Below are 14,008 nucleotides of genomic sequence, written 5' to 3'. Positions count from 1 at the left end.
TTATTTTGTATGTTAGGTATTTTCATAATAATGTGCCTTGGTGTGGGTCTGTTGTAATTTTGTATAATTGGAGTCCTATAAGCCTCTTGTACCTGGTTTTCCATTTCATTCTTCATATCTGTGACATTTTCTGATATTATTTCATTGAATAGATTGTTCATTCCTTTGGTTTGTTTCTCTAAGCCTTCCTCAATCCCAATAATTCTTAAATTTGGCCTTTTCATGATATCCCATAATTCTTGTAGATTCTGTTCATGATTTCTTACCATCTTCTCTATTTGGTCAATTTTGTTTTCAAGATAAATTATTTTGTCTTCAATTTCTGAGGTTCTGTCTTCCAGGTGTTCTATCCTATTGGTTATGCTTTCTATGGAGTTTTTAACTTGGTTTATTGTTTCCTTCATTTCAAAGATTTCTGGTTTTTTCTTTCAGTATCTCTAACTCTTTATTGAAATGATCTCTTGCTTCTCGTATTTGCTCTTTTAAGTGTTGATTGGTGGGATCATTGAAACCTGCATTTGCTCTTTCATCTCCTCCTTCAATGCCTGCATTTGCTCTTTCTTGTCCTCGTTTGCTTCCCTGATTGTTATAATTATGTACATTCTGAACTCCCTTTCTGACATTTCTTCTGCTGTGCTGTCATTGGGTTTTATTGATATAGTATCTAGGTTTGTTTGGGACATTTTCTTCCCTGTGTATGGGCCTTGAGGTTGGCTCTGTGCAGAAAAGCTCTCACTGGGCGGGCCTGCTCCAGAAGCTGGCTGTGGATCGAGCCTGCCGCTGGAGAGATACTGGTCAGATATCAGTGGGACTCTGAGATATTGCAGATTTCCTCTATTGGCTTATAGTGTCCCTATAGATTTCCAGTATATCACCTTCCAGCCTTCAGTAGCCTGAAGTCTTGGAGGAAGTTGATAATGCAGTGCTTCCGAAGAAAGCTGCCCCTAGCCCACCACTGGGTCCAGGACTCGAGGCTGGTTCTGCATGGAAATCCTCTCACTGGGTGGTCCCTACTTGTAGAAGTGGCTATAGACAGGGCCTGCCCCTGCCTGAGGGAGCCAGGCTGTGCTCAGGGAAAGCCTCTCCCTGTCTTGCCTTGGTCCCAGAAGCCGCCTGCGGGTTGGGGTCTGCCGCTGGGTTCAGGGCTTGTGGTTAGCTCTGTGCGGAAAAACTCTCACTGGGTGGCCTGCTCCAAGAAGCTGGCTGTGGACCTCGCCTGCCACTGGAGAGAGCAGGGCTGCTTGGGGAAGACTCTCGCTACCCTGCCCTGCTCTGAGAAGCCGCCCCTGTCTAGGCCTGCCACCCAGGCCGAGCTTCACCAGGTGGGAGAGACTCACCCCGTGGTTCTATGTTGGTCTGAGCCTCTGAATACCTCCCCTTCTTGAATCCTGAGTTCTGGAGCGACGGGAGATGCAGTCACCCTCTAGTCCGCCATCTTGGATCCTCCTATTCTCATTATTAAATTGGGTTATTTGTTGGGCTTTGCTGTTTTGCTTTGTTTTTCTTTTTTGACATTAAGTCATATAAGATTCTTATTTGTTTGGGATATTAGTTGCCTATCAACTATATGGTTGTCAAATTCTGTCAGCCCTCTAAATCTGTAGGTTTTCCATCTGTGCATTCAACCATGGATCAAAAATATAAGAATGTACATTGAACATGTACATACTTTTTTATTATTCCCTAAACAATTTGGTATAATAAAATTATTCACATAGCATTACATTATATTAGGTATTATAAGTAATCTAGAGTTGATTTAAAGAATATAGGAGGAACTGGGATGTAGTTCAATAAGCACATTCCCCACATGTTTTAGGACCTGGGTTTAATACCCAGCACCTTGCAGACAGGAGAATGTGCATATAAATCATGTAAGTATGATGCCACTTCATATAAGAGACTCGAGCATATATGAATTTGGGGGGCAGGGAAAGGGGTTGGAGTCTATCCCCTGGTGATAACACTTTATCCCATTTCATATACTATCTTTTTGTTTTGTTTATTGCTTCCTTTGCTGTATGGAAACCTGTTAGTTTGATATAGGTCCACTTATTTATTTTTGCTTTTTTTGTCTGTGCTTTTGATATTATATCCAAAACATCATTACCATGACCAATGTCAAAGATTTTCCCCTATGTTTTCCAAGAGTAGGTTTTAGTAAGAGGCAGAAAATGCTGGGAGTCAGAAGGACATTTAAGCTATCTAAAAGGTTTTAAGTGGTGTTTGTGCATAAAGTGAGAACTATGAAATATTTTGATGTAGAGTCCACAAAATATTTTGTGGATTGAAGATTCTGTAATACTCAAACATACTGTATTTGTGGGGAGGAAAGTTTTACATTTCTCACAGGATTCAGAAATGTCATTTGATTTAGAATAAAATACCATGCATACTGAGCTGCCAAGAAAGGAGGATTGTTCATGCTTACTAGCTTTTGCATCTTTGGCAAAATAAGTGCAAAGGAAGGGAGTTCCAGATTCACTGTCCCCTGAGCATAGATGAATTTACTGTATAACAATCTATGGCTCTTGAGCTTCAGAGCCATTCACTTACATGATCCCTGGTCACATATTTACAAGGTCATTGTAATATTTGCAGATATTTTAATCATAATTGACTAAGACCATTGATTAAAATCACTGCATTTTTCTACTTCTGTTGACATCAGGTGGTGCTGGAGTAACTGTGGGCATCTTTGGATCTAGTTAAAGAGAAGTTGATTTAGAGATACATTTGAGTTAGAGCAATGTATTCATGTTGTTCGCAGTTTTGTATGGAGTTGAATTACTGCTGCCTGTCCCTATGTAGTATTTACTTCCTAGAATATTCCTACAGACTACTGTGCGATCTCATCCGGCATTATGACAAGACATCAGCAACAAAACCCCCAAATGCTTAAGCTTTAGATGCTACAGAACTTGGGTCTACCCTCTCCCTGAGCATGGTGCTCAAGCATCCAGAGTCTGTGTACTCCCAGGTAACATCCTAAGTAAGAGGATGGTAGCAGAGGATGCTTTGATTTTTGAGCTCCTGTCCTACATGGTCAACACCAGTGAAGGGATTCATTCTGAGAAAATGTATAGCCCAATCATGTGCTATTCTTTGAGTTATAATATGATTTAGAGCATTTTTACTTACGAGAAAAAAAAAATGCATCTGTATTATTTTCCCCCTTTCTTGGTCTACATCCTTTTGCTTTTGTAGTCATGTCTGTAGAGTAGGAAATAAGTATGAGTGGGATAATATGACTTGTTCTATATGAATTCCTAATTTAACCTTTCCCATTTATTTGGTTCATTATAGATTTATGTACTTCTTGTTGTTTCAACATTTGTAAAAATGTAAAACTACTCAAATACTTATTGTAGAAAACAAAAGCTTCTAACTCACTCATTGCTAATTGTTGTAAACTCTTTTTTTGCATACTGTACTTTGCATATTGTGTTAAAATTTTTAGAAACTTTTTTTCTCACTTAAGTGAGGCCAATATTGCTTTGCAACTTGCTTTTTCTTCACCTAACAGTATATCTTGGATATCTTTATATGTAACTTTTTTTTTGGCCTAGTAATACCATTAATTTAGTTAATAAAATCCTTACATTTGAGTTTTTATATACCATAACAAATGATGCTATAATAAGTAAGCAGCCTTACTCAAATTTCTTTGTATACTTTGGGAGCATTTCCTAGTAATATACATTTCTAGTCATGGAATTGTGGGATGAAAAGGTGAGTATGTAGAGTGTATACATCTGTGTATTCACATATATATGTATGTATATATTAAAAATATTAACAGATATTATTGTTTTCTTATTGACTTTTAAGAGCTTGAGATTACATAAGATATCAGTTCCTCATCCTAGAATGGCTCTTGATAGCAAAGGACACTTGCTATTGCTTCTAAATGCTTAAATATTCCTATGAAGATTCCTTCATGATAGAGTCAATTATGTTGCATATAACTAATGACAGTGAGTAGAGATGTTTTACACAGTTAAAAATCAGAAAAAATGGGTATTGGTCAAAAACTTATGTGGGAGGTAAATTTGTTCTGTTTAGGAGAAGTTATCACTCTTCTTCTGTAAACTAAGGAAGGTACCTAAATCTGAAGCACAGGTCCCCTTACCAGGCTTACACAGAACTCCATGATTAGTCATTGGTCCTTGTTCTGAGCACAGATAACATAACATGGATAGATTATTTTACTTTTCATGAATTTGTTGCCTCATGCCAGACTCTGTATTTAACATTTATATCCAGAAAAGTTAGGTGCATTTTAATTTTATAAGAAATTCATGTTTTGAAGTACTTCTGAATTTACCAGCTAGATCTATTGTGTGGCATGTTTTTCCTGGAAGCTCTTGAATTCTCTTACTTTGCATGGATTAGAACTTATTCACAATTCTGATACATATTGAAAACAATGAAAATATGTTTTAAATATGCTTAATTTTCTATAAACATTGGGATCGTTAGAAAAGGAAAATCTTGGGTCAAAAATTGCGATTGATGGGCTGTGGTTATAGTTCAGTGGTAGAGCACTTGCCTAGCATGTGTGAGGTACTGGGTTCAATTCTCAGCACCATATATATAAAATACAGGTCCATTGACAACTAAAAAATATTTTTAAAAAAGTTCCAATTGACAGCTCACTAGATGTATCTGTTTCACAAATATTTCCTTCATAGTTTAAGAACTATATTGAACTAGATACTAATGCTTAAAAATGGAGAATCTTCTCTTAAAAAAAAGAAATGTTTTGGCAATAACAGAGTGAATTCATGTTGGTAATGAATTGTAAGTACAGAGTGGCTATTATTTTCAGACAGGGTCTGAAGTCTTCAATTTGCCACAGGTCCGCCATTCTTTGATGTATTACATCTGGCCTTACTTAATTCATCTGTGTACATTAAGAACATTGTTCTTTTTTTATGTGTAGGTAAATAAAAATATAAAAGGGCATCTGTGCAAGGAAATTCCTTATTTTTTTCACTAATAAGTTGAAGACATGAAGACATAAAGCTTCTTTATTGTTTTTCCCTGGTACATTCATCTTCTTAAATGATGGTGAGAAATACAGAGACATTAGAAGCAGTAAACACCATAGAGATATTAACTTTCTTCTTCACAACTATTCCTAACAGATTGCTCCATTAACTGGTGAAAAAGAAGAGGACTGGAAAGGTTTATACCTCCTGGAGTTCCACAATCTTACGCTTTAATTTCTTTATGTCTTTCTGTACTTTATATTTCTCTAAATCCATTTTTGTTTTCTGTATTTGTTGGAGGGAGTTGAGAGAGTCATGAATTGATTTAAATCCTGAGAGAGGAAAAGACAATATATATATATTAATGCATTGGAACCCTTTTTTTTCAGTAAAGATTTGCAGATTAGCAGTCCTGCCATAATTGATCATTGTTTAATTCAAAGCATATTAAATTCCACTAAGACCCATCTAAAAATAAACAAAATCCATTTCTTGTATATCATGAAGATACATTAGTAATAGAATTTTAACTTGGATCTGACTTTTTTGAGAAATTTTATTTTCCTTTGCCTCTCCCCAAATGTTTAATGAGGTAATTCTATATTTCAAAATATATTTAATTTTTTTCTTTCTACAAGAGGTTTGTGTAATTTTTTAAGAAAAATTAAAAAAAATTTTTTAGCTGTCAATGACATTTATTTTTATGTGGTGCTGAGCATCGAACCCAGTAACTCACACATGTGAGGCAAGTGCTCTACCACTGAGCTATAATCCCAGCTCCTAATTTTTTAAATTTGTTCTAATTAGTTACACATGATAGTAGAATGCATTTTGACACATCATACATAAATGGAGTATAACTTCTCATTCTTTTGGTTGTACATGATGTAGAAATACACCACTTGTGTAGTCATATCTGTACAGAGGATAATAATGTCTGATTCATTCTACTTTTCTTCCTACCCTCATACTTCTTTCCCTCCCTACACTCCCCTCTGCCTAGTCCAAAGTACCTTTATTCTTCCCTACCCACCCCACTTATTGTGAATTAGCATTCGAATATCACAGAAAACATTAGGCCTTTGGTGTTTTGGGTTTGGCTTATTTCACTTAGCATGATATTCTCCAAGTCCATCCATTTGCCCGCAAATGCCATAGTTTCATTTTTCTTTAAGGCTGAGTTATACTCCATATTTTCTTTATCCATTCATCTGTTGAAGGGCATCTACGTTGGTTCCATAGTTTAGCTATTGCAAGTTGAGCTGCTATAAACAATGATGCGGCTGCATCACTGTAGTATGCTGATTTTAAGTCCTTTGGGTATAAACTGAAGAGTGGGATAATGGTGGTTTCGTTCCAAGTTTTCTGAGGAATCTCCATACTGCTTTCCATAATGGTTACACCAATTTGCAGTCCCACCAGCAATGTATGAGTGTACCTTTTCCCCCACATCCTCGCCAACATTTATCGTTGCTTGTATTCTTGATAATTGTCATTCTGATTGGAGTGAAATGAAATCTTAGTTTTGATTTGCATTTCTCTAATTGCTAGAAATGAACATTTTCTCATATATTTGTTGATCAATTGTATTTCTTCTATGAAGTGTCTGTTCAGTTCCTTAGCCCATTTATTGACTGGGTTATTTGTTTTTTTTGATGTTAAATTTTTTGAGTTCTTTATATATCCTGGAGATTACAGAGACAAACCCACATAAATATAGTTATCCCATACTAGACAAAGGTGCCAAAAATATTCATTGGAAAAAAGATAGCCTCTTCAACAAATGGTGCTGGGAAAACTGGAAATCCATATGCAACAAAATGAAATTAAACCCCTCTTGCCTTGCACAAAACTCAAAATGGATCAAAGACTTAGGCACTAGAACAGAGATCCTGCACCTAATAGGAAAAAAGTAGACCCAAATCTTCACCATGTCAGCTTAGGATCTGACTTCCTTTTCTTTTGGGGGGGTGTGGTGGAGTACTGGGTCTCTAAATAAAATACAAAATAGAATCTGATTTCCTTAACAAGAATACCAAAGTGCAAGCAGTACAATCAAGAATCAAAAAATGGGATGGATTCAAACTAAAAATCTTCTCAGCAAAGGAAACAATCAATAACATCAAAAGAGAACTTACAGAATGGGAGAAAATATTTACCACGGGCACCTCAGATAGAGCATTAATCTCCAGGATTTGTGTGATTAAAAAAAAAATTCTTGTTATCAAGTTGAAGGTAAAACCCACTGATGAGATTTGAAATTTCTCTGAAAGTAGCCAGTTTGAAAGAGTGGTTACCCTCTTCCCTCCCAGTACTTTGTATCTCTCTTATACATATCTAGACACTCATGACTGCAGACCTATCAGACCTCAAACTTCTCAAAATGCAGTCCATTTCTTATTTACTGAGGCCTTTCACATAGTTGCTTCTCAACATATTTTTATTAAAGGTATAATTAATTTGGAGTCCTCCTTTGCTAGAACTCCCACTTGGTAAAATGCAGAAATTCATAGATTGTCAATTTCTCTTCAGCTATTCCTGATATTATACCAATGAAATGAGTAAAAATAAATCTTTGAGAGTTAAGAAGAAAGTAAGGCCAGTTTTAGAAGTACCAGTTAGGTTGGGACATGATTCCTGGCCAGGTAATTCATTATTTTGACTTGGTGGTGGGAAGTGGGGGTGTGAGTGTTAGATTTCCAGGCAACAAATTCTACTTATGTGCCAGAAAAATCTGGTAGAATGAAACAGTAATGTCTTCCCCAAGGCATCTCCACTGCATCTCTTCATGGGACAAAAATTTTATGGAATTTAAATGTGAATTTTTCTGAGATCTAGAAGATAGAGAATGGGTTGGGGTTTCTCTCATACAAGAACGCCTCTGATTGCTGGTAATTCCCTCAAAATTGTGACTTGAGGCAGATGGCTGCTCCACAGCACCTATCCCATGTTTTTCCTTTTGACAAATTAGATGAGTCTTTCAAATTAATCCTCTTTGATGTTAGCTCAGCTTGACACTGCTGCCATTAGCCTCTTAAGAGGAAAAGCAGTCATTATACTGGACTGTGCTAATTCATCTCTTCCTCACTTCTAAAGGTCAAGTTTCCAGTCTGACATCTGTCTAGGCTCATTACCTGCAGTCCAATGAGAGGGACATTTGATTTAGGCTCCTAATTTTATAATATACCCACAAGTCAGGTCTTGGTGATCTCTAAGGACTTTTCATGTCTAAGATCCTATGATTTAGATTCTCTTAGAGAATCTCAGGGCAGCGACAGGATTGTGACATTACCCAATGTGAATGAAGAAGTTGACTCGTTTATACATGTTCCAGTGGTATGCTGACATCCTGTAGGATATTTAGAAGGCCAAATTAAATACATAATCATGTAACTAATGAAAAGATTGATCCCTGGTCTGTGACTCAAAGCAGAAAATTCTGAGCAATTAGACAGGAAAGGAGAATTATTCTTTCCTTAATAAAAGGTACTCACCTGATTGATATTCATTCTGTATTTTCTCTAGTTCGTTCCAGATGTGCTTTTCCATTTGGTTCATCTTTTTGTACAATTTATTTTCTATAAGCTTTACTTTGTTTAGTTCTGCTTCCTGTTTCTGTGCATTAATGAAATTTTCTAATTTGCTTGAAAGCTGCAACATTTTTTCTTCCATTTTGCTTTCAGACTTTTCCTAGAAAAGAGATCATGTGATAAAATTCAGCAGAAAATAAAACTAATGTGGATTTATATTTCATCTTAGAGAAAATGTTTTTAACATATTCATTTTTCCATGTTAAGCATGGAAATTCAAACCAGGATTCCTTGTATCTAAAATTGTGTTCCCAAGCAAAAGAGTTAATTCCTTTGTTTGACCTTGTTTGTAGTTTCTAGATTCTACATGTTATAGAAGAAAATAAGAAGGCTCTGGTCTTGTTGAAATGCCTTAAGGATTTGGAATTTGAATCTAGTGTTTAAAGAAGTGTAGCAAAGAAAGATGATACGGCTTTCCTGAGCTCCTTGACATGTTCCTAAGTGTCAAACGTTTTTATTCTTTGGAACTTCATATCCACATGAGCACACTTCAGCAAGAATAGTGACTCTCCATCCCCTGGGTCTTACCCCAGCTCCAGAAATTCTGATTTAATTGGTTTATGATGGAGCACAGGAGTCAGTACCATTTAAAAACTCTCCAAGTGATTCTAATGTGCAGCAGGGTGTGGACTGCAGAGGCAGCTTTAGGCTAATTCACTTCTCTTCTCACTTCCCCACAAGGAATTTGGGAGTAGGAACTGGACAGACTGGCATGGCCCCTTTGGCCCTTTTCTTTTTGCCCTGCCTTGCCTCAGGAAGCGTGGATTAGTCTCTCTCTTCTTTGCAGGAGACTTCTGCCTGCAGGGGGACCCACGGGGTCACTTGGTGCTGCCTGTATCTAATAGAGGAATTTACTAAACTTGAGGGTAAAAAACCAGCAGGCCCACTTGGCAACTACCTACGTGACTGCACATACATTGATACCCCTTATCAGTGATAAAGCTGTTATGTTTATCTGCACCTCTTGGACTCCCATCTTACTCAGTTGTTTGCAAACTTGGGTGGGGTGAGAGACATTATATACTGAGCTGCCCAAAGCTTCTCTACTGAAGTTATCATAACATCTTTTTTGAATAACCTGCATGACTGGCAGCCACTGACTGCATTGATGGCCCTGTTTAGCCCTCCCCAGGGGGCCTGATGCTCTGGTTTCAATGGGAGAAGGGAACCTTAAAAGAAATATATTTTCTATAAACCTTGGTAACCTCACCCCAAAGCTTGGGGTTTTCTTTACATAGTCTAGTCTGGAAAAGGAGTTTTGAAAAGTTTTGTTCTACTTACAGATCTATAGAGATTTTAAATAATGTTGTGAGCATAAGTTTCCAAGCTTTCTTGTGCCTAAGTGCCACCCAATGTGATTGTCTAAGATCACATATTTCCAGTAGAGGCCCCAGAGAGCTAATTCTCTAGGTCTGGGATGACAATCTGTATTTTTAAAAGATAGCTTTGGGTCACTTTGGAGCAGAGAAATGCAGATTCACAGTTAGAGAACAGCAAACAGGACTAGGATATAGGCTGTTGAACTTGCATTACTAAAATTATAGAGAAGTTACTGATGCTGTAAATGTTGAAGGGTGAACTTCCAGACCTTTACTTGTGACTAACATCCAGATAATGACCATGCAGCTCTACTTCATGAAATAAGAGTTCCTTACCAGCTTCTCCTGTAGGACCTTCAGACATTCATTTATATGGCTCAGGTGATCTTTTCTGTATTTGATAAACTGATTTTCTGTCCATTTTTGATTGTTATCAAGTTCTTCATACAGATTACTTGAAAGTGAATTGAATCTAAGGAAAAAATTTGATTCCATTTTAATGAGTGGGTTGAAATATAAAACCAAACTTCAGTGTTGAAAAGTCTGCAGTGAGGTGAGGCTCGGTGTGCCTAGCCAATACTTACAGTGAGGTATGCGGGGGGAGGCAAGATAAGTGCACTTTGGGGTCACCTGGGCGTAAGTTTAATCCAGCTACTGGCAGCACCTCTCTGCATACCCTGAAATACACGCGCAGTGACAGGTGCACTGCTGGCTTGGAAAAAAACCTCAGTATACCTAAATGCATGTTATCTATACAAAATTTCCCTCAAGGGCTGGGGCTCATTATGTATGTTGGAAATACTGATAAATCACTTGGGGTGGAAAGTGTTTCTATGGTAGGGGTTTACAAATTTTTCTGTAAGGTGTGGATTGTAAATATTTTACACCTTGTGGGCATTATGGTCTTTGTTGCATCCACTCAATGCTGCCCTTGCTGCCAAAGAGCAGTCATACATAACACAGAAACAAATGAGCATGTCTAGGTTTTGTTCACACTTTCTTTACATACACTGAAACTTAGATTTCATATAATACTTCAGGAAATTGATTGTAATTCTTTTTTTTTTTTTTAGAAATTATGCAGAAGTGAAAATTTCATTCTTAGCTGTAGGTAGATTTGGCTAAGAGTGGTAGTTTGCTGATTCCTGCTCTAAAAAGTGCCTCTCTAAAGTGGGGAAAGGGATGGGGGCAGAGGACCTGCAATGTCTATGAGAGGAGAGAAAAGTCAGAGGAGGGAGGGGAGAGAGCCCCAAGAGGACCTTGGGAAGCAGTGTCCAAGCAGGACTTTAGGTTGTCTCTGTCTCAGGTGAAATCTTTAGTGCAGTCTCCATTGCCACCAGTGGATCTATGTGAGTGGAGAGAGTATGTGTGTGTGTGTGTGTGTGTGTGTGTGTGTGTGTGTGTGTGTGTTGTGTGCTTAAATGGGTACTGAGTTACTCATATGGAACAAAAAATAGAAGTTATAACCTTACAGAAAGGAACTGCTGGCACAGGATCACATACCATAGAAATATTAAATAACAGAATGAAGAATTTTAAAAAATGGGAGTGGATGTTGTTATAGAGATTAAAAGGTTTGAAAACATGTACATTAGTCTAAAATGTCACTGTAGAGTGACTGAGGGTTTAGGCAGAAAGGGATATCCATATCTGAAATGACTTCTGAGATACAGGTTTGAGAAGAGGTGAGATGGGGGATGGGTATTCGCAATTCATATGTATATTTTCTGTATGTGATTTGCTCATGGAAAGATGTCAATTTCAAAACATTTTAGGATAGGTAAAATGATTTTATTGGTAGGAACAATGCATGTTGTTCATTAAAAGCATCGGACTACCTTACAATATGTGGTACTTACAATTACAGTAATAATCACTCTGATGTGTTCAGGCAAAATTATACACAGATAATTTAGTGTGTGATGTTTATCATTGGAAATTGCTAAGACATGCTGGATACACACTATATGCAAATGCCTCTTTTGCTCTCTGAAAAAGTGTTTGGATTCATAATTAGAAAAGTACCATCAAATTATTTTCCTTTAAATTTAGACCAATGGCTTTCAACTGGGGACAATTTGGCTTCTTCTAAGGATATTTGATGATGTCTGGAGACAGTTTTGGTTTTCGTCACTGGGAGGTGCTACTGGCACCTAGTGCTTACAGACCAGGGATACTGCTGTTTTAAACATCTACAATGCAAAGACAACCCTGCAACAAAGAATTATCCAACTAAAATACCAATAGTACTGAAATTGAGAAACCCTGACTTAGTTGATGAAGCCAAGGAATGGGAAAAGTGAATTAATTTTCCAGTAGCTTAATTAGTTATAAGAGCTAAATTCTCATTTTCACTACCTCTGAATTCTCACATTATTTCTGACACAAAGAGATTTAGAAAGCATATCTTGATTTAGGTGGATATCCCAACTTTGAAGATAACATTGGTTCCTCTTTTTGTGCTTAATCTAATGATTCCCAATCACCTGTGCTACTGGCTAACAGCTGTTTAATCTCAGACTAATAAGCCCACCAGCTGTTAAGTGACAACTTCATGTGAGCCAACTGTTTCCTCCGATGGAACACTCTCAGAATGTCCACTGGTGCCTGCCACTTTATCATAGAAGCCATTTTAACCACCCTTAAAAGGACCCCTTCTCCTCACCTGACATCACATTCTCCCTTACTCTCCTTTATTATTATTCAAAATGCCCATTGCCCTCTGATATGTACTAATTGTGTACTATTTCCTCCACTAGAATTAAAGCTCTGTGAAAGTAGGATTTTACTTGGTTCATTGCTACAAATGTTGCCTGGAATATTGTAAGTGATCAATAAATAGTTGTTGACTAAATGAACAAATGGATTATTTTTTTTCATTAAATACCATTTATTAGGACTGCTAACACATAACATATAAACCTATCAATCTATTTAGAAACCTAATCTGCTTTGATATTTGTCTTCTTTTTCCTGTGTCTGGTGGAAGTATTAATTAATACTGATGATGAAGGGGAACAGTAAGTCCCCAGATAATCAAGAGATAGCCTTCCAATTAAGAATTCAGGCTTCAGAGCCCACCTTTCCTGTATAATAAATGAGAGAATTTAGTCTTTTATTACTTACACAGTAATAACATCCCTCTGAGAACCAAGGAACCGTTAAATATGCCCAAGTATTATCTATAGAAGGGCATATCAGTAATTGAAATTATGAAATTAAAGTCATAAAACTGAGTTATTACTCATGATCCTTTTATTACAAGGTTTGCCTGCAATTGGAAATTCACATTCCTGTTAACAATCAGAAGTCAGATTCTCTCTGTTGGTAATTTATTAAAATATGAAAGCATTTCTAAAACATTCTCCTTGCAATATAAAAAGATAAAGGTTTTTATAAACTGTTTTCTTTGCTTAGACTTTTCTCTAACATGATAAATATGATTTGCCCTAATTCTATTAATTATAGAACTTACAGTTAAATCTCAAAAGAATGAATTTATCTTGGATAACATTCATAATTTAGTTCCCAAATCTTTTACTCTACTAGTTTTAGGAGTATTTCCATTAATCATAGATAGGTCGATAGACAGCAAAGACAAGTGTCAGCAAGCATTTCCACTTTATTTAGACCAGTGGTTTTCAATTGGGGGCAATTTTGACCCACTCAGGGAACATTTGGCAATGTATGGAGACAATTTTGTCTGTTTCTAAATGGATGGATGACTTTTTCTTTCATTTTTCTCAAAACACAAAAATCAGACTTGTAAGTTATGAATTTATGGCCAGAGAACCCACTAGGATGATGTGTAAGCTATCGATAGATTTAAAAATGTTTTTCCTATTGACAGAATCAGACAAAAATCTATACCAAGGGCAGTTATAAGGAGGGGAGTTTTAAATGGTAAAAAAAAATTTAATTGGAAACTATAGACACAGTAGAGGGCACAGCAGGGAGCGCTGACCATGAAGGCAGAATAAACACCAGATTTATGACTGATATACATAAATGGACATAGCTCCAATCAGGACTAGTTTTACCAGTTCACTGATGTACACAAACCAGTGTCCTGTACTCAACAATCTGTTGAATGAACATTTTTAGA

At 36.8% G+C, this 14,008-nt stretch overlaps 1 protein-coding gene across 1 annotated transcript in view; it reads right to left on the bottom strand.

The window, feature by feature from the left end:
• Positions 1-5,025: 5,025 nt before the first annotated feature.
• Positions 5,026-14,008, bottom strand: part of Fam81b (family with sequence similarity 81 member B) — a 142,563-nt gene continuing 133,580 nt past the window's right edge. The window contains exons 10-12 of the mRNA XM_047554749.1: positions 10,240-10,375; positions 8,489-8,684; positions 5,026-5,326 (exon numbers count right to left, since the gene is read on the bottom strand). Coding sequence (XP_047410705.1) covers positions 5,193-5,326; positions 8,489-8,684; positions 10,240-10,375 — 466 coding nt within the window. The 3' untranslated portion in view covers positions 5,026-5,192. The remainder of the gene's footprint in view (positions 5,327-8,488; positions 8,685-10,239; positions 10,376-14,008) is intronic.

The sequence above is a fragment of the Sciurus carolinensis genome, chromosome 6 (assembly GCF_902686445.1).
Source record: "Sciurus carolinensis chromosome 6, mSciCar1.2, whole genome shotgun sequence".
NCBI lineage: Eukaryota > Metazoa > Chordata > Mammalia > Rodentia > Sciuridae > Sciurus > Sciurus carolinensis.
The sequence above is the reverse complement of the archived record's forward strand: the minus strand, read 5'-3'. Positions and strand labels throughout refer to the sequence as shown.